The following is a 20,770-nucleotide window of genomic DNA, read 5'->3' as shown; positions in this document are numbered from 1 at the left end:
GTTCAGTGTGGTGCACACAATGATACCAAACAGTACAGTGACTACTTTTCTCCATTTAAATAGGCTGAATGACTGATTACTGATTGGAGACATGTGTGATACTAATTAAAGAAACTAATTAGTTTGAAATATCACTATAATCCAATTATTTATTATCTTTTCTAAGGGGTACCAACAAATGTGTCCAGGCCATTTTAGAATATCTTTGTAGAATAAGCAATAATTCATTTCTTTTCACAGCTTCTTTGCTTTATTCTATGACATACCAAAGGCATGCAAGTATACATGATGAAATAGCTTTTAATTTCATCACTTCTCAGGAGGAATGAAGCATTATTTCAATGAGCTGTAAGGGTACCAACAAATTTGAGCACGTCTGTATCTTCTCATCTTGATTTATCGTGCTACTTTACAGACCATACACACCCACCCCTGCTCCTCTAAGGACTCCATCCATGGCTGCTGTCACTCATCCTGCAGTAACACCAATGGTAAGAAAACATTTAAATTAATCACTTTCTCCAAATTCTGCATTTCTGTCACTTCTGTGTATGCCTCAATATGTCCTTATGATCACCTAATTTCTTCCTAATGTAATCTAACCTTTATTTTATTAGCAAAGCTTCTACCAGATATCACACGGTTAATTAAAAACAGATACCCACAAATACAAGAACATGCTTTAGTATATGTAAGTCTTAAAGATTTCAGTGATGAGTAGTGATACTATAAAAACATGTGATCATCTTAATTTGTTTGTTTGAGTATTATAAAATATACATTTTTCAGTCAAGTTTACAGATTTTATAAAAATATAATATAAATACCCTACAGCTAAATTATATAATAATAATTTACTGATACTGAGAAATGTATTTTGGGAAGGGGTACAAGACAGGGCTGCCCTCTTTTCCCACCTCTCCTTACACGCATAATAGAACTGCTTCAGTCAGAATTAGCCAAGACCCAAAGATTACAGGTGTTAATATAGGTATATATCAATATACACTTCATTTATGTTCTAATGTATTCACAGGATGGGGGACCAGGTTATCGTGGTGAGTGTTAAGATTTGATGGATTTACTTTCTTTGTGCATTTTCAGAACCGCAGCCTGTGTTAGTTTCTAAATTCAATTATTGTTTTAATGTATTGTGTTTTAACTGTGCCAAAATTAATCATTCTGCAGGCATCTGCTCCTCTTCCCTTGGACTGGAGGATGGGAGAATTCGCTATGGTCAGCTGACCTCATCCTCACATCATGAGAACAACCCTGCTGATGCTGGACGCCTAAACATCGCCCCTAATGTGTGAGTGATCTGATCTTTGTATGGTTGTCGCCCCTAAAAGCATATAATAGCCTGAACATTTGATGTGGTTTTCTGCATGTACTTTAAAGCTATTTAAATGTATTGCCCTTTATTTTTTTAAACTGAGAATATAAAGCATGCAAAAAAATCTTCTTCTGTGCAGTCAGGTTATGGAGCCTGGATGGAGCCCATTGCCTACAGATCCTCATCCATATTTTCAGGTAGACTTCCTGGAGCCCACATGGGTATCAGGGGTGGTGACCCAGGGCAGTGAACGCATGTGGGGTTACCTCACTAAATACCGCCTGGCATTTGCCCTGCACAGCAGTCTCTTCACAGACTACACTGAGAATGGGAAGCCTGGTGGCCCTGCTAAGGTATGTGTGTTGTGATTTCAAAATTTAGAGCCATATTTAACATCAAGTGTTTTTTTGTAATTAGATAGATATATAGATAGATTGATAGATAGATAGATACCTTACCTTACCTAGATACCTTGCCAATTAACAGTGTTGGTGGTGATTAGATTAGATCCAGAAAAATCCAACAAGTTATGTACTTATGTGGAAGTGTCCCCTGGTATGTGCAGGTGTTTGAGGTGCGGATGGTGGGAAGGACCCCTGTGACCTGCTGGCTCAGTCGGCTGGTCAGAGCTCGCTACCTGCGTATCATCCCTGTGGAGTTCAGACACACTTTCTACCTGCGTGTGGAGATTATGGGCTGCAGAGGAGGTGAGGAACTGGACTGAATGCACTAAACGATAACAATCAGAATTCTCAGGACCCAGTTCCTCTTGCATGCGCGCGCATCTACAAGTTCTTTGTTTTACAGAACTAGTGCTGTGCAGTATCACCTACTCCACATCAGTGTTCATATGAAACAACCCTTTTCTTCTGATCTTGTAGATGAGCTGGTGACCCCCAGCAGTGTGACCACGTCTCCCTCTGGTGGTGGCAAAGTGACTGTGCAGAGCTGTAAGCCAGGCCAGTTTGCGTGCGGGCATGGTGAAGAATGCATCTCTGTCTCTGTTCTTTGTGATGGTCGACCGGACTGCAATGACCACTCTGATGAGATCAACTGTGGTGAGAGTTAAGCGATATTAGGTCCAATATATTTTTCATCTTCTGTCAAGCCACAAAACAAATTTTTAGTCTCCTTATGTGATTAAGTGAAAACAAAAACATTTTCCTTTATCCACATCTGTCTTTGTCTCTTTCTCCTCATACTGTTCTTCAGGTACGGCTCCAACTAGAGGCTTTCCGGGGCTGCACAACCAGACAGGCTCAACAGGGAGACCAGGTTTCCGTGGCGACAGTACAACAGGTGCCCCTGGCCTCCATATCACCAGTTCCCACGGTGGCCTTCCTGGTGTACCTAGCCCAGGGGTCACAGGTCAACCTGGACTTCAGAAGACTACAAGCTCAAGTACAGGTACAGTTGCCGATCAAATCTACTTTTTACTCAGTGTTGTTGTTTTTTTAATCTGGAATTAAACTTTTTTTCTCTCCTTTTCTGGTGTTTCTGTTTGCAATACACTTTTGATCAATTCTGTTTTTGTCCTAAATGATCAGGCCATTGATCACCACACCATCTGTCTACCCAGGGGTCCTTGCTGGTTATCCTCCAATCAGACACAAGCCATGTGTTAACACTTTAGACAGAATAGACATATGTTGTAATGTCTATTTTATTTTTTATTTACAGGCGTTTGGATCACTACAACCCCTCATGATGGTGGCCTACCCAGAGTGCTTTGTGTGGAGGGGCAGTTTGCATGCCAGTCATTCGGCTGTGTTGACTCGGCGCAGGTGTGTGACGGCAGACAGGACTGTTTGGACGGATCAGATGAAGAACGCTGTGGTATGCATCAACAACCTGTCAGGGGGCAGACTAGTGGAAGTACAGAAGAATAGATTTGGAATTATTCTCTATATATATCTATGTACATGTGTATATTGGCAGGAGGAAACGCGAACACACAGCACAATTCAAGTTCCACGTAGAGATAATATTAATTGTAGCTGTAATAATGTAAATATCAATAAAGAAATTAATAATAATGATAGCAATGGCAATGAATAATAATTAGTGATGGGCAGCAATTAAAATATTTAATTGTGATTAATCACATGATTTTCTGTGATTAATGGCATTGTTTTTCACAAAACTGAATAATGAATAAGTAGTGTATTACGCACTTTTAATATAAATGTACTGCTATATACACAAGTGAAATAACATGTGGTTTGCAAACCCCTTAAACAAATAAGGTGCTTTTTACTAGTATTCCCTTTACACAGTAGCAATAAAATATTTCTTGTAAATCTCACTTAAACAAGTTACCATCAGAGTCCAGAGCCACGATCATAACAGGCACCTTCTGAGCAACAGGTTAATGTATAGAAATCTGTTTTCTTGTTTGTTTTTTTTTTTTAACAGCAGCATAAACAGTCTATGTTCAGTAGCAAGTGTCCCTGTTTGACTGAGGTGACGTGTTCGAGCACAAGGTGTAGCAACAAGTGGGTGCGTTCCTGTGAAACTGCCATGGTTGTGCTCGCCTCACGCAAGTTGAATTGTCTTGAAGTATTAGTATGTGATATACAGCACACAGCTTTAATTAATTAATACGTTAAAACTAGAATATCATGTTGACTTGCCCAGCCCTAATAATAATAGGACTAATAATAATCACCAGACTCTATGGCTCCAGAGGCAGAAATACCTGATGAAAGCGAGAGGAGAAAAATAGATTTTTACTGTAATTTCATGATGGACCTCTCACACACATATAAGCAAATCCTTCGGAATAAATTAATTGATGTGTTATTCCTTATAAAACTAAGTTGAAGAAAGTTCTGTTATTGTATTCCCATATCTTATCAGGCACCACAGTCACACCAGAGGTGACTCCACCGGCCCCCCCGGTGTCCGGCCCCTGCTCTACTAAGCAATTCTCTTGCGGCAGTGGGGAGTGTGTTCACCTGGACCGCAGATGTGACCTGCAGAAGGACTGTGTGGATGGATCAGATGAGAAAGACTGTGGTAAGATATTCTGCCACTTCAAAAAAAGCATAATCGGACAGAACAGGCACATACTGATATTTTTCCTCTCCTCTCCTCTAGTGGACTGCATCATGTCCCCATGGACAGCGTGGAGTGCGTGCAGTGTGACCTGTGGTCTGGGTTCCTTGTTCCGGCAGAGGGATATTTTGAGGGAAGCTCTGCCGGGAGGGGCCTGTGGTGGAGCTCAGTTTGACAGTCGAGCATGTTTCCCCCAAGCATGCCCAGGTCTGTTCTCTGAACCTGAGGTCAAAAATGGGATGAATCTTTCACAGTATTTTTTTTTTATTTAACGGTTATCTCATTCTCTCCTTTCGTAGTTGATGGTCAGTGGTCATTGTGGACAGAGTGGTCGGAGTGTGACGCTCAGTGTGGAGGTGGTGTCAGGCAGAGGAAGAGAACATGCTCTACTCCTCCTCCCAAGAATGGTGGGCGGGACTGCGAGGGCATGACCCTGCAGAGCCAGAGCTGCAACAGCCAGCCCTGCACTAAAGACATCAGCACACAGACAGGTGATTCATACTCAATATTAAAGGGTTCAAACTGTAAAATCTCTTGTTGGTGTTTAAATTCTTCAGTTATTCTCTTCTAGCCTGAGGATGGTAGTCCACTACTCTTGCTTTGACCACCTTGATTACTGCATTGCTGCATGATTAAGTCTGTAAACTGTCTGAATTATTTCTGTTCCCTTGATTGGTTGTCCAGGCTGTGTGAACAGCATGGTGCTGGTGACTGAAGCAGACTGCCAGGCTGGGAGGGTAGAGCCCTGTCCTGCGACGTGCTCACATCTCAGCTTGACCAGCAATTGCACTGCAGCATGTATACCAGGTAGGACACATGGGAGGTTGATGGGGTGTCATTATGGACATAAGTGTGTGGAGTGATGCCATTGTCTCCTTTATAATGTCATATTATTGTGAAAGATTGACATAATTTTGGGTACATTGAAAAGTTATTATAGTTTAGCATTTTTTATTAGTTTTTATTTTGATTCGCTTTGACTTTTTGTATTCAAGTTCAGTTTAGTTTGAATTAGTTTTTAACGCAGGTTTGCGTTAGTTTCAGTAGTTTGTTTTAGTCTTTCGGACAGCTTTTTCCTGATTTTCACCACTCTGATGCCAGAAGAGGGGTGTGGACTGAAAACTGGCACAGCCAAGAATTTGGAAGATAGATTTCATATCCAAAGAAAATACTAGGCTTAAGATGAAAAACTAAAGTAATTTACTCTATAATTTTAGCTGACTTTAGTTGTTTTGCAAACAGGCAATACAGTTTCAGTTAATTCTTTTGTAAAGCTCTGTTTTTATTTTTATTATTGAAAAGGTTTTTTCACATTTTTCTAGTTTTTGTTATTGCATTAGTTTTTGTTAACGATAATAACCTTGGTACACTATCACAGTACAGTTGAATTAATAACTACATATATAGCATTTGAGTGGGAAGTGCCATGCAAAAACAAAGTCTAAAGGGGATACTACTATATCAGCAGAGCAATAACGTAATGCACAGCAGAGTACAGGGCAGGTAGACTGACGGGCAGAAAAAATATTATGAATACTCATTAAATGATGACGTTAGTCTTGTAATATTACGACTGTTTTTCTGGACTTGTCAGAGAACACAGATATGTGGGATGGATTTTGAATTGCAGAATATTTTGAACATGAGCAGAAAACCTGCTGAAACACCGGAGCTATTAAAGTCCAGGAGTTTCTAACAGAATTAAAAATAATTCATTTCTCATCGAGGTGAAAAGGTGCCACATGCACATTTAAAGAGGTTACTTCCCCAAACAAAAGACACACAAGAGGAGAGAAGAAATGACAGGGAAATCATGCCTGCACTGAATAATTTACTGGAAACTTTCAGTAAGACTGAATGAAATTGTCTGTTGTTTATGATTCCTGATTGTTTCCATTACATATGCTCTATTAAATTATTCAATAATACAAACATTTTCAAAAGCAAACCTGTATTAAAGGATATTTTTGCTGGAACGATAGTGGCTCCCTGAAGGTTCATTCACTGGTAGCTGAAATGCTGATTAACATGTTATTCATTCATCTCCAGGGTGTCGCTGTCCTGATGGTCTGTACCTTCAGGGTGGGCGATGTGTGAATGCCAGCCAATGTGTCTGTCTGTGGGACGGTCAAACACTGCAGCCAGGACAGACGGTCAGCAGGGACCACTGTACCACGTGGTGAGAGACATAGACTCATTCTTTTTTTTAATTTTCTACTTGAAAAGCGAGCTATGTTTTCATAACTGATGGTATTCCTGAAATTATAAGTATTTTAAATTGTACATAATAAATAATAATAATTCACTCATAATTTCTTCATTATTTTTACTTTTGCAACTGTTTATTTTGGAGGAGGAGTAATATTTTTCAGTTGATGGACAAAGTTTTTCCCAGAAATGTCTCGGACCACTGGACTGATGTAGCATTGCGTTGATGTTGATTAAAAAAAAGACAATAGAAACAAGAAGACAATCTAAATGTAAAGACAGGCTAATGTATGTGTTTCACCACCAGTTTGTGCAGAGATGGACAAATAACTTGTGACACCTCCAGTTGTGTGGGGACCTGTCATTGGTCAACCTGGTCGTCATGGTCACCATGTGATGTAACCTGTGGTCTGGGGCTACAGCAACGCTTCAGGTGAGCCTGTTTAATTCATCATAATCCGATTTGTAAAGCTCCTTACTTTTGGAACATCAAACAACTTTCAAAGGCCTTATCTCGGCCTCCTTTCACTTTCACCTCTTTTCACAACAGAAGTGTGATTATGGTGAATTTAATAAATTATTCTGTACATTATGTACTTATTTCCTGTGGTTGATGTCTTTTGTATTCTCTAATAGCACTCTTTCTAACTGCTCTAAAGCTACAATAGACAACTTGGAGAATAGACGGCTAGATTTTAAAAGTATCCAAACGAAGAAATTTCACAAGCCAAGAATTATCTGTATATCACGGGCAAAATGTCTCTTCATTAAAGGTAAAATGTTACAACATTACTCAGAATGTAAGGACAGAACAACAGGTGTATGAACATTAAAACTATCTTACAGTTGTGGGCCTTTCTACTCTTATGTTTATGTTGCTGGATTCATCTACTCTGTTGACTGCAGTGGTCTGTGGTGTTGTGGGGCCAGAGGGGTCTGTGAGGTGACTGGCTGGTCGCTAGTCACCCCACAGGCGCTTGTGGAGTTTCACAACTTCAAAAATTATTTACATTTTTCATTTAGCTGACGCTTTTATACAGAGCGACTTACAATTGCTATATATGTCAGAGGTCTCACTCCAAAGGCATGTGTCTTATCCACTGCGCCATCATCACCCTAAAATTATTTTTTGATTCTCTTATCAATTTTCATGAAATATTCAAAATCTACATAGTTTGTTTCTTCCCTCAAAACTTCTCAGAAGTGAATACAGTGATGAAATAGCATATGACATTTATAAAAGACTTTCTGGTGTTGGCCAATTTCTCTGCTGCTTTTCACTCCTCACTTGAATGCCCAAATGATTGCTGGGATATCTGTGCTGTCAAATTCATTCAACCGATGCATCCTCTGTAAAATGGGAGTGTCAAGACCAATTCCGTGAATTTGAACCATTCTTGGTAAATTGTGAACTTGTGTATTGGGACAGTACTTGGGCCACAAAAGAGGATGTTTCACAAGGAAACACGAACACAAGTACAGACAAGAACGCAGACTGAAAAATAGGTGAAAAGCAGTTTACCTTTTTTCTCCTTGAACATGAGGGTCTCAAGGATAACGTGCAATGTAAAGCTATTTTTTTATTCTGTAAAGAACAGGAAACAGGAAACTTATTCATGGTCCTCGGACTCCACACTGTTGATCAGTAGTGAATAGGTCCGCAGGTGTCACCATTGGTTTTAATAATTGTTCTGGTAATGTGGTTACATACAGGGCAAACCCAAAAATCGCTTAAATTACATCATAACTGTTTTTCCTAAAGACTGAAGCTAACTTACATGTGTAGATGATGTGATGGAAGGACCAAGAGTAGTTGAATGAAACACATCCGCTGAGATACTTCTGTACGTGGAACATTGCAAAAACACCTAGCTAGTAGCAACTAAGCAATGTTGGCTAGCATTACAGCATTAACATGTTGATGACATATATTGTGCGAGACGAGGGATGTAGTTCATTATGCTGTTAGCACAAATCTAAATGTTACTGTTCTACAGCAAAGGCAACTTTCTTGACGGACAAAATTATCTTTTCAATTGACAAACAGCACATGTGTAAATCAGGGTACAATTCAAAGGAGATTAAAAAAAAAAACTAAATTAGTCTCTCACCGTTGAATAACCATTATTTCTGAAATAAGTCCCATGGGGTGGAAGCAGAAGGGATGTTATGCTCTCTATGCAGCAACAGGTGCAAATGCCAAATCATTCCAGGTAAAACTCACTATACAATTTCTATAGTAGTAGAAGATATTTTGATAGTATTTGAGTTTTGGTCTCAGTGCGTACCAAACCGAGGAAGTCACATACGAACCAAACGTTGTATATTAAAGGGTTCAAGACAAATAGACATACCGTTACACCCCTATTTATCGTTAATCCCTATTTTACACTGCTGTATGATTTACTGATTTGCTGCTGCAACAATTAGTTTTCCTACAGGTATTGTTACTGTAAGTTCATTTGAACTTTTAAATCACGTTCTAATCCACTTGATATAGACAAATTAAATATGTGGTCTGTGAGCATATTTAATTTGGATCAGGAGACATAATGCCTTCACTTTGTCTCCTCAGGTCTCCATTGAACCCATCTGGAGCAGTCGGAGTCCAGTCTTGTCAAGGAGACATCTCGGAGGCCCGCAGCTGCTCCAGCCCCTGCTTCCCTGGTATGCTAACCCACACAAGGCACACAACAGTAACACTAATGCATTGGCACTGGATGGTTTTACCTTTTGTTTTTCTAGTCTAAGTCTAACTGAGATCAGCGATTTCTTTTCACACATAACTTTATCACGGCAAGTTTCAACAAATGGCCTACATATAGGAATGAAATCTAGCACTAAAATGAATGTATTTAACATTTAAAAACCCACATGTCCTTAATTTTTTAATATCAGGTGGGCTTCTTCGCATTTACCAAAGATAATATATTGTTGTCGGCGTAACATTATAAAAAAGGCCAGTTTTGGGAAAGTGTTAAGAACAATTTCATGAGCAACAATTATAGTAAAGTCTTTCTTCAATTTAATTAATGCTCAGTCTCATGTCACTATCATAGTTTTATAAATCACTTGCATACTCATTACCTAAAGATGATATGATGACCTTGTCCTCCTCTATTGCAGTCCTACCAGATGGAGTCTGGAGTAAATGGACCAGCTGGTCAGAGTGCAGTAAGACATGTTTCAACCATGTAGATGATGTTGGAATCAGACGACGATTCCGCAGCTGCAACCCCACACTCACACCCTTGAACTACACACACATGAACTCTGCCTGCGATGGAGACAGCGAGGAAAAGGAGCCTTGTAACGCTTTACATTGTCCAGGTATTACAGATTCACACAGAGAAACCACATGTCCATGATTTCTCTGTTTCCTCCAGTCTCCACTAATGATGTGTTAGGGTAAAGAAGTAGACTAAATATGCATACTGTATACTTCCAGTGAATGGTGGCTGGTCAGTATGGTCAGAGTGGTCTCAGTGTTCATCAGAGTGTGACTCTGGTGTCCAAACAAGAGAGCGATTCTGCAGTTCACCCTCACCACAGCATGGGGGCAGCAGCTGTCCCGGGCCACACGTACAGACGAGAGACTGCAACTCCCACCCCTGCTCAGGTATCATGTTTTTTTTTATTACTCAAGCAATGAAGGGATGTGGAATAATATTTGTAAATATATAATAATAATTTGTGGTGTTTTTGTATTGGATTGCATTATATTTTCAGTTCCTGTTATTTTATCCACCTCATTTAATAAAGGTCTGTGTGTGCTTGTGTAATCAGTCCTTATTTTCCCTCGTCTACTCTCAGGTGTGTGTCCAGAGGGCATGGTGCACATGACAGTTGCAGAGTGTGAGGCTCAGGGTGGCGCATGTCCGCGGATGTGTTTGGACATGACGTCCACAGAGGTGCAATGTGCCACTGGCTGTTATGATGGCTGCTACTGCGCCCTGGGCTTCTACCTGCTCAATGGCAGCTGTGTACCTCTGGCACAGTGCCCGTGTTACCACCAGGGGAAACTGTACCCACCCGGTGCCGCCCTGTCTGTTGAACCCTGCACTAACTGGTACCGTTGGGCTGTGTCCAATTTTTTTAAGTAGACAAAATTAGTCTTGCAATGTACTGCCATTTTATAATCGTCCCTTGCTCTTGTATTGTGTGTCTCAAACAGTACCTGCACTAATGGAGAAATGAAGTGCGAAACAGCTCCCTGCCCTGGTGAGTGGCTTTACTATTAATCCCAATTTTGAATGTGCACATACTTGTCTCCCAACCTGTTTCTTGCTGTCCTTAAGTCTTTCCTTCTCTTCTCATTAGTCTCTTTCTATCATTCTCTTTTCCCGTCTTTCATTCTGTGTGTTTTTCTCAGTGGACTGTGGCTGGAGCAGATGGACCCAGTGGAGCTCTTGCAGTCGAACATGCGATGTTGGTGTGAGAAGGCGGTATCGTTCGGGAACGAGTCCTCCTCCAGCTTTCGGGGGTCGTCCCTGCCAAGGAGACAGAGTTGGGATCGATACCTGCAGCATTGAACCCTGCTTTGGTGAGAAGTACTTGGTTGCTAATGTTATAATGTATAATGTACAGAATCCATGTTTTGCAATACCACACATTAAAATATATAGGAATTAATCTAGTTGTGATGTGTCCACAAGGTGTAAAGGAACCATGGAGTGCGTGGTCACAGTGCTCAGTGACGTGTGGAGGAGGTTACAGGACCCGAACCCGCGGGCCCATCCAAATACATGGCACCGCTCAGCAGTTCAGTGCCTGTAACCTGCAGCCCTGTGGTACAGCAAGACCTACACTACTATCTAAGAATATTGTCATGTTTAATATCATAACTGTAAATGGGTACTTTTCAAGAAGACAGCAGAACGTGTTTTACAACTTCTGTCACACATGTTCATTTCTGTAGTCAGTGACCTTGATCAAGGCACTGAAATCCTACTCTGTGAAGCATTTGAAAAATGATATAAAGGAAGTAAGAAAAACTGAGCGTGTGAGAGTGTACAGAGCATTAATGCATAGATTTATCAACATTAGTATTTAAAGATAGATTTCATTGCCAGATTAATGGATGATACTGAACATTTTTCAGTGTATCAAGAAGCTTTTGTCTGTCAGTATTGGACAAAATTGGATGTCCAATTTAAAAAATAAAATAAAATCAGATACAAACAGATTTGTCCAGTTTGCTGTAAGATTTTTGCTGACAGTGAGAGGGTTTTCATTGGTCTCTGCTTGGACTCTGTTTCTGTGGCAGGAGATGGCAGGATGTGTCCTCCAGGCCAGGAGTGGAAGCAGTGTGTGATGGGAGCAGTGTCATGTACAGATCTCACAATGGACGTTAGCAGGAACTGCACACCAGGCTGTCAGTGTCCACGTGGGACTGTCCAACAAGTGGGTGGGGTGGCTGAGCACAAACAAACCTACACACATAATACAGTAATCACAGCCATATTATTGATTGGTTCTTCATATTTCCAGGATGGTGTGTGTGTGCGGGAGTCTGACTGTCGCTGTGATGTGGATGGAGAGCAGTACAAACCAGGAGACACTGTGCCAACAGACTGTAACAACTGGTAAGTAAAACTGACTTTATTCTTTAATTTCTGTATAAGCCATAATGAATTTCACTCCCGCATGTGATTAGATACAATCATGATTGAACTCATTTACTTTTCAGTACATGTAACGCAGGGAGGCTGGTTAACTGCTCTCAAGTCAGCTGCAATGGTAGGCAAAATATAATTGAATTATATTTATTTAGTCACAGCCAATGTAAATTACCCTTATCTGTGAGAATGCAGGTGTAGTAAAACTTAAAATGTAATATGAGGACACTTCCTTCCTACTGTCCTTGTTCACCTCATTGTTCCACACGTCTTCATGTTCTGTTCCTCCACACACACACACACACACACCACCACACACACACACACACACACACACACTCTCTGTCCAGTTGATGGCCAGTGGTCAGTGTGGACTCCCTGGGGTCAGTGTTCAGTGTCGTGTGGAGCAGGTCTCCAGTCTCGGTACCGGTTCTGTTCCAGTCCTCAGCGCTCTGGCAGTGGCCTGCCATGTCTGGGCCATCACAGAGACGACCAAGTATGCTTCACCACTCCATGTGACCGTGAGTTTGTTTTGTGTATATTTTGTTTGACTGACACTGTATTGATATTTTCATTCATCATTTTCCACCCCCTAAACATTTTGTTTAAATTGCAACCAGAAGACTTACACTTTTAGTGCAGTCAAACCAGAAGATCTTGATTACTGAGTCATTAAATTAGGACAACACAGGATGACTGCACACCTGTCAACCCTTGCTGTTTTTCCCAGGATTGCCCCGTATTTTTAATCTTTCCGGTAAAGCAGGTGGCAGTATGTAGAACATTAGTTTAACAGTGACGGCAAGTCAACGGCACCCACCATTAAAACAAGATGAAGAATAAGAAGCAGAACAGCAGCGCATGGAATCCAGGATGTATGGTGCAGTGCTCTACAGAGTATTTCACTCACATATGCTGCTAAAAATAGATACTTGCGAACCGGAAAAATTATTTAAAAGCACAGCGTGCAACTACAACCTACAGAAATTTTTCTGCATGAATGGTTATGATTATTGACAAGGGGCTTGAACATTTCCCTAATTTTGAAATCCCCATGACAGGTATGGATGACTGACAAAAACACAGTAAAGAGAAAAGTCAGATCGTTTGTATAGTTTATTCTAACAAATTATAGTCCATGTGATCTAAAGGAGTTCTCAAGATGACGTTTCCAGATTGTCCTACATTAAAGTACTTAAACTTAACGAAGATAAGTTCCTCACTGTTATTCCATAAAAATGTGTTAAGCTGAGTACAAAAGATCCAAGAAAAGACACAGTAGCAGGGGTTAGATTTCACCCAGAAGATTTATTGAACAATAACAAGAACATGCAATGTTGAAATCCTATAGGACCGTGGCAGAGAGAGGGCAGGCAGGGGGGTAAGTTCCAAAAAACCCCAAACAGGCAGGCAGACTGAACTTCCACATGCTGAGACTGAGGGAATAAACAAGACAAGGGGAAAACACACTAGACTGGATTAGACGCAGAGTTGTCCGTAGTCACCACGATCTGGCAAATTCAGTGGTGAAGAGCTCGGGTTTAAGTCTGCAGAGGTTGATTGTGGAAAAGACTTTTTTTTTCACATTGCCAGATAATCTCCAGCCTGTCTTTTCTCATGTATGTTAGACAATCTGTCTATCACAGTACACATATGTGACTAATCCTACCAAGGCAAATGATTGAGATCATACATGTAATTGACTAATTTTTAATTTGCTGTGAATTTGTAGTTTTATTTATCTTTTTTACTTTTTCATAATGACGTGTTGGATCTTTTTAGGTGACGGTGGCTGGGGTCAGTGGAGTAACTGGACGGACTGTACCAAGTCGTGTGGTGGGGGAGTTCGAAGCCGGAGGAGAGAGTGTGACAGTCCCAGTCCAGAGGGGGAGGGGAGCTACTGTGAGGGGCTGGGAACTGAGGCCATAGCCTGTAACACTAACCACTGTCCAGGTACGTTTACAGAGTATGGAGAATGTAGGTGAGGTTGTGAGTATGCGTGGTCGACATGTGCATATTGAGTTTTGTTCCCCGTACAGTCAATTCTCTTGTTTTGACATCATTATCTCATCATTATGTTTTTAGTGGCGCCATGCTCTCAGGTCCCAGGCACAGTGTTCAGTAGCTGTGGTCCCTCCTGCCCTCGCTCCTGTGAGGACCTGGCTGTGAGTATCACACTGAACATTCTGTTCTTTCATTACATTCTGTAACCATTACATTTATATTTACATTTACGCATTTGGTAGACGATTTTATCCAAAGCGACTTACATTTGAGGAACAACATACAAGCATCAACAGAGCATCAACTACAGATCTACAACTGACAATACATACTAGTAAGAGCAGCAATAAATACTAGTAAGAGCTCACAGTACATATCACATCAATGGGGTAGATACCTAGGCAAGTAAGTAAGAGTTAACAAAAAGTGCAATCAAAACAAAAGTGAAATCAATATCATTGTAGGGGATAGAAGAAGAAGAGCACAGGAAGTGTATGTTAGAGATTAGAAGTGTTATAAGAGGAAGTGTTCTCGGAAGAGGTGAGTTTTCAAGAGCTTCTTGAAGTTAGAGAGGGACACCGCTGCTCTGATGGCGTGTGGTAGCTCGTTCCACCATCGTGGTGTCACAGATGAGAATAGCCGGGATTGCTTTGTGTGAAGGGATGGCAGAGCCAGGCGGCGTTCATTGGAGGAGCATAGTGGCTGAGAAGGAACGTAAGTTTGTATTATGGAGTTTAGGTAGATGGGTGCAGACACAGTAGTCACTCTGTATGAAAGCATTAGTGACTTGAATTTGATTCTGGAGGCCACGGGGAGCCAGTGGAGGTCACTGAGTAATGGAGTGACATGAATCCTTTTGGGCCGATCAAAAACCAGACGCGCTGCTGCGTTCTGAACCATTTGTAAAGGTTTCACCGCACAAGCTGGAAGACCTGCTAGGAGGGCATTGCAATAGTCGATGCGAGAGATAACCATGGCCTGTACCAGAAGCTGGGTGGCTGAGTTTGGTAGGGTCAGATTTCCCTTATGTTGTATAGAGCAAAGCGGCATAACCGAGAGACAGCAGCAACATGGTCTGAAAAGGACAGCTTGTCATCAATCATGACACCCAAGTTTCTCACCACCTTGGTTAGAGTGATGGTTGCGGAGTCAGTTTGTAGTTTGATGTTACGGTGGATAGATTGCTTAGCTGGAATGACCAAGAGTTCAGTCTTAGAGAGGTTTAGTTGAAGGTGGCAAGCCTTCATTCATGTAGATATGTCCGATAGACAGTCCGTGATCCGCGCCGAGACGGTGGGATCGCCTGGTGGGAAGGATAGGTAGAGTTGCTTGTCGTCTGCGTAGAAGTGGTAAGAGAAGCCGTGCGAGCGAATGATCGTCCCCAGTGAGGTGGTGTAAATTGAGAAGAGAAGGGGCCCAAGCACTGAGCCTTGGGGCACCCCTGTGCAGTGGGAGGAGGATAATTGTCCTTACCACAAAACATTGTAGGAACGCCCCAAGAGGTAGGATTCGAACCACAGGAGTGCTTTACTGGAGATGCCCATTGCTGAGAGAGCGGATAGCAGGATCCTGTGGTTGACTGTGTCAAAGATAGCTGATAGGTCAAGCAGGATAAGAACCGAGGATTGGGCTGCAGCTTTAGCTGACCTTAGGGCTTCTGTTACAGACAGAAGAGCCGTTTCAGTAGAGTGGGCACTTTTAAAACCAGACTGATATGGATCTAGGAGGTCATTCCCTGAGAGGAATTCTGAGATCCTGTTTGAATACTGCCCGTTCAATAGTTTTGGATAAAAATGGTAGAAGAGACACTGGTCGATAGTTCTCAACTTGAGTTGGGTCAAGTGAGGGCTTTTTGAGCAAGGGTGTAACCCGAGCCCTTTTGAAAGTGGTCGGGAAGGTTCCTGAAGCCAGAGAAGTATTTATCACATGAGGGACTGTCGGGACCACAGTAGGAGATATGGCTTGGAGGAGATTCGTAGGAATCGGGTCCAGTGGGCATGTAGTTGGACGTTACTACTGTTTTAACATTATGTCATACTTTGAGAATTTTGGTGAATTTGATTCTTGTCCCCTCAGCACTGCGAGTGGCAATGTGAGCCGGGGTGCTACTGTACAGAGGGAAAGGTCCTGTCCGCTAACGGGACAGTCTGTGTGGACAGAGAAGACTGTCCCTGCCTAGATCTCAGCACTGGACGCAGGCTGGAACCAGGGGAGACCACTGAAGCCCCTGATAGATGTAACACCTGGTCAGAATAATACACACACAAGGAGCATATACTGTTGCAAGTATGCACACCACATTTATATTTAACAGACAAAACATCCAGGAAAATAATTATGTTGATATTTCACATTTGTTTTAGTACATGTGAGGGTGGGAGGCTGAACTGCACCGGAATGCCATGTCCTGGTGAGTAAGACCAGCTGTAGGTATCTGTATGTGAAAAAAAGTGGAAGTTATGAATGTTCAATAAACAACATCGAAAACTAGACTTTTGATATTTTTTTTACTGGCTTGTGTGCAGTCTTTCTTTTTTTGACAAACTCACCCATGCAAAAACAACAAAAGAAGAAAATTAAGGTCTAGGGAGGGCCATAAATTGAAAAAATTATTTTACATCCTTCTGTGTGTTTCCAGTGTCAGGTGGCTGGTGTGAGTGGTCAGAGTGGACTCCGTGCTCCAGAACCTGTGGGGCAGAGTCTGTGTCCCGCTACAGGAGCTGTGGCTGTCCTGAGCCCAAGGCTGGAGGAGAGGCCTGCTCTGGAGAACAGGAATTCCACAATGGGGTCGGAGTTCAAATCCAGAGACAGCCCTGCACTGTCATCACCTTCTGTCCAGGTAAGATGCTGCTACTCTTCCCCACTATCATTGGTTCCTAATGACTGAACCTCTGCTAAGCTAACCAACCAAATTTAAGAAGTTTTTTGCAAAACTATTTAGCCCCAAGAAACACATTTTTTATGTGACTGGTGAATGAAAACTCCTTTATATATAAGGCAATGTTGCCTTGACAAAGGCAAAATTTCATCCCTGTCTTAATTTATTCTTCATATTATATATTATCCTATTATGCTTGTAGTCTTTGTATCTACATGTATCTTTTTATTGCCCGTTTGATGTCCTGTTGTATAGATAGATAAGGTACAGGTAAAAATATTAGGTATAAAATATTACATCTCTTTGTTATCCCTATCTTTACTCTAATCACACAAAATTTGTTTGTCTATCTTTCTTCCTTGCTCTCTTTGTTTCCTCACTCTCCCTCTAGTCCATGGTTTGTGGAGTCCGTGGTCTGCTTGGTCGCAGTGTGATGGGTGCGCTGGGTCGTCTACCCGCAGCAGGGAGTGTAATAGTCCTCCAACCAAGTTTGGTGGCCTGCCCTGTCTTGGAGAGGGCAGGCAAAGGCGTGGTTGCCATGACAACATCACCGTCTGCTCAGGTCAATATAATGAAGGATTGTATATTAATGGTGGCTTTGAATCTGTCCCTGGTGAAAAAGCCTGGGAGAGAAAAGAGGCTTCAGAAAGCCGGTCAAAATGAAATGGCTGCCTGAAAGAGAATATTAATGAACTCTTTTCTTTGGTTGAACTTTCCCTGCCCGTCCATGTTCCTGTGCGTGTCCAACTCCCAGAGAATGGTAACGGGTGACTGATAAACAGCAAGGTAGCAGGCTCCTGCACTGCTGTGATGGACAACAGAGAATGCAACCAAACACTGTTTAACAGTCATCCAGTTCAGGAATGCATTTCATTTATTAACACACAATCAAGACCCTTTTTGGTTTTTCATTCCTGCTTTCATAGCTTCTAGTTTCCACTGGCCACTCGTTTCACCGAACCAGTTCTCAACCACTGTCCTTGGAAGACTCCATTTTCCTACATGTCTAGTCTGGCTATTTTCAAGTTTGCTTTGAAATGATCTTAAACTCTATCAAAGCATACTAGACCATAAAACCCATTACTCCACTGTATGTGTTATGATTTCTCCTGCTAACTGCAGACTGTGGTGGAGGCCAGGAAGAATGGCCTTGTGGGAAGCCCTGTCCTCGTTCATGTTCGGATCTCCATGGTGACACAGAGTGCATGGACTTTGCTGGGTGCAGACAGACCTGCGGATGTCCGGGAGACATGGTTCTGCAAGATGGAGTGTGTGTGGCCAGGGAGGAGTGTCGCTGCAAATACCACAACAGCTCTGCTACTGGTTATATCAACAATCTATTTATGTGAACATGCCAATGGCCAGTGATTAAGTTGTATAAAATAATGGTGTTGGACTAAGAGAGATTAGTCTAAACAATACATTTTTGTCCCTGATATAGAAATGACATTCAGCAGGCCAGATTCCAGTAATGCATCATGGTCATGGGTTGGTGGATCTGATTGGCAGTTGGCAAATCCAGGAGACACCATCATCAGTGACTGCAAAAACTGGTACAGCACAATGAATAGCTCTACAACATTTTCAATATTTACATACAATATTTTCCTTTTTGTTTTTGATTTGTTGTCTTTCTCACTGTGTCTTAGTTCATGCGAGGCTGGGGTTCTGCAGTGTCAATCAGTCCCAGGTTGTCATGTTGACGGTGGCTGGAGCCAATGGGGGGCCTGGACTGAGTGCTCCTTTTCTTGTGGAGGAGGAGTCAAGTTCAGGAGACGCCAGTGTGATAACCCGTCCCCTCAGAGTGGTGGGAGAGGCTGCCTGGGAGTCGCTGAACAGCAGAAAGACTGCAACGTACACCCGTGTACAGGTATTCCTGTCAGGTCACTCCAACTTAGAATTTGAGTTTTTGGACTGAAACACAACATGGAAAATAATATTATCTCAGCTTTACTAATATGTAAAAGAGGAGTTGATTTCTTGCATTACCCTTTGAAAAGAAAAGATGATTTCATCCTTCTTGGTAATTTGAAAAAAAGTTCTTGCCTACTATGCAGTTTTGTATTTACATTTCAGTGTGTTTTTGCTTCCAGACTCTTTGGGCCCGTGGTTACCCTGGACTCAGTGGTCTATGTGTTCGGTCAGCTGTGGTGGAGGACAGCAGTCCCGCTCTCGTCTCTGCAGTTCTTCATCCTGCAGTGGCCTCAGCCGCCAGAGCAAGACCTGCAACACCCAGGTCTGCCTTGGTGAGTCCTCCTGTCCTGTAGAATACCTGTAGCTATAGCATAAAATGTATTTTAATTGTAAGCTGTAGAAAAGTTCTCATTTACAGATTTGTGTTTGTTTTTGAGCATATTAAGTCCATGTGTCTAAACTGACATCATGTTGCGCAGAGGTGGGCTGCCCTCCTGGTAGGTTGTACAGGGAGTGTGAACGAGGTGACGGCTGTCCGTTTAGCTGCACTCAGGTCAGTGGCAGGGAGGGCTGCTACTCTGATGGCTGTGAGGAAGGCTGCCACTGCCCCCCACACACCTACCAACACCACGGAGTCTGCCTGCAGGTGGGTCATCTGGATAACATTAAGGCTTGCAAACACAAAAAGACAAAAAGTTGCATAGTTAACACATTTTCAAAAATGCAAAATGAGCTAAAATGCTTTAGTGAATTTAATAGTGTGAAGGTACTCACTGCAAGTTTTCAACAGTGTTACAGTGAATGTACCGTTGAAATTGTTATCTCAAAACTGTTCTTTATCCAATGTGAGTTTTATGTGTGTGTTTCAGGAGTGTCCGTGTCTGGTGGACAAAGAGTTTCTGGCCTCTCTGCAGAGTGTTTCTGTCACACTGCTCTCATCTCTGCTCCGCCATAACATCTCTGAGGGAGAGGAAGTACAATCTGGAGACAGACTGGTCCATGACTGCAGCACCTGGTGAGCAGAAAATGTTTTGTATATTAATAATTGTAAAATATTACAAATACAGTACACACAATGTCTTCTATTACAGGGTATCTGTAGGTTCCTACAGTATCTAAAAATATTTTACATAAGGTATCCCAATCTTTTTAAAATCTTAAAAAGTATCAAAATGAATCACCCCAGTTCTCATCATCGTCATCGTCATCATCATCATCATCATCATCATCAAACTCTTCAGACCACTAGCACCATACCTCACTCTTCTTTTTCCTCTTTTGTCTGTAGTGGCTGTGAACATGGCAGGTGGAACTGTTCCTTGCAGCATTGCCCAGTCGATGGAGGTCTGTCGCCCTGGGGCTCCTGGAGCCCCTGCTCACTGTCCTGTGGAGGTCTGGGACTGAAGACTCGCACCAGGAGCTGCACACAGCCTGCCCGGAGCCACGGAGGGAGAGATTGCCAGGGGCCACGCCAGGAAACTACGTACTGCCAGGCCCCTGAATGCCAAGGTACAGGGGCTAGTTTAGGTAGTGTAGGTATGGTATGTAATGGTGTGTTTAGGGATGGAGCAAACAAATGACACTTTGTTACCAGTCGCAGTGAGGGAGGATTGGTTTGGTACTGTGAGAGTGAGTGTGTATACATTGAATTTAATCATAAATGTTATTGAGTTATAAAGGTCTATTCTGTATCCTTCATTTTCAGCCTTTTTAAATAGTCAAAACACAGACAGTATATTCTGCCAAGTGCTTGCACAA

At 42.0% G+C, this 20,770-nt stretch overlaps 1 protein-coding gene across 1 annotated transcript in view; it reads left to right on the top strand.

The window, feature by feature from the left end:
* The window catches only part of LOC123980270 (SCO-spondin-like), a 114,966-nt gene that overhangs the window by 59,268 nt on the left and 34,928 nt on the right, over window positions 1-20,770 (top strand). Inside the window, exons 39-76 of the mRNA XM_046064590.1 lie at window positions 416-491; window positions 1,037-1,058; window positions 1,189-1,309; window positions 1,473-1,686; window positions 1,899-2,040; window positions 2,215-2,391; window positions 2,546-2,740; window positions 3,014-3,169; window positions 4,193-4,351; window positions 4,433-4,597; window positions 4,690-4,881; window positions 5,075-5,197; window positions 6,440-6,569; window positions 6,906-7,031; window positions 9,174-9,265; window positions 9,725-9,928; window positions 10,047-10,217; window positions 10,412-10,667; window positions 10,773-10,819; window positions 10,971-11,141; window positions 11,254-11,388; window positions 11,865-12,001; window positions 12,089-12,183; window positions 12,288-12,337; window positions 12,567-12,737; window positions 13,999-14,169; window positions 14,302-14,381; window positions 16,297-16,466; window positions 16,584-16,630; window positions 16,859-17,059; window positions 17,490-17,660; window positions 18,221-18,421; window positions 18,540-18,651; window positions 18,748-18,968; window positions 19,192-19,344; window positions 19,492-19,658; window positions 19,882-20,027; window positions 20,301-20,591. Coding sequence (XP_045920546.1) covers window positions 416-491; window positions 1,037-1,058; window positions 1,189-1,309; window positions 1,473-1,686; window positions 1,899-2,040; window positions 2,215-2,391; window positions 2,546-2,740; window positions 3,014-3,169; window positions 4,193-4,351; window positions 4,433-4,597; window positions 4,690-4,881; window positions 5,075-5,197; window positions 6,440-6,569; window positions 6,906-7,031; window positions 9,174-9,265; window positions 9,725-9,928; window positions 10,047-10,217; window positions 10,412-10,667; window positions 10,773-10,819; window positions 10,971-11,141; window positions 11,254-11,388; window positions 11,865-12,001; window positions 12,089-12,183; window positions 12,288-12,337; window positions 12,567-12,737; window positions 13,999-14,169; window positions 14,302-14,381; window positions 16,297-16,466; window positions 16,584-16,630; window positions 16,859-17,059; window positions 17,490-17,660; window positions 18,221-18,421; window positions 18,540-18,651; window positions 18,748-18,968; window positions 19,192-19,344; window positions 19,492-19,658; window positions 19,882-20,027; window positions 20,301-20,591 — 5,658 coding nt within the window. The remainder of the gene's footprint in view (window positions 1-415; window positions 492-1,036; window positions 1,059-1,188; window positions 1,310-1,472; window positions 1,687-1,898; window positions 2,041-2,214; window positions 2,392-2,545; window positions 2,741-3,013; window positions 3,170-4,192; window positions 4,352-4,432; window positions 4,598-4,689; window positions 4,882-5,074; window positions 5,198-6,439; window positions 6,570-6,905; window positions 7,032-9,173; window positions 9,266-9,724; window positions 9,929-10,046; window positions 10,218-10,411; window positions 10,668-10,772; window positions 10,820-10,970; window positions 11,142-11,253; window positions 11,389-11,864; window positions 12,002-12,088; window positions 12,184-12,287; window positions 12,338-12,566; window positions 12,738-13,998; window positions 14,170-14,301; window positions 14,382-16,296; window positions 16,467-16,583; window positions 16,631-16,858; window positions 17,060-17,489; window positions 17,661-18,220; window positions 18,422-18,539; window positions 18,652-18,747; window positions 18,969-19,191; window positions 19,345-19,491; window positions 19,659-19,881; window positions 20,028-20,300; window positions 20,592-20,770) is intronic.

The sequence above is a fragment of the Micropterus dolomieu genome, linkage group LG01, assembly GCF_021292245.1.
Source record: "Micropterus dolomieu isolate WLL.071019.BEF.003 ecotype Adirondacks linkage group LG01, ASM2129224v1, whole genome shotgun sequence".
In the NCBI taxonomy this organism is placed as follows: domain Eukaryota; kingdom Metazoa; phylum Chordata; class Actinopteri; order Centrarchiformes; family Centrarchidae; genus Micropterus; species Micropterus dolomieu.
Note: the sequence above shows the minus strand (reverse complement) of the source record. Positions and strands in the feature narration are given on the sequence as shown.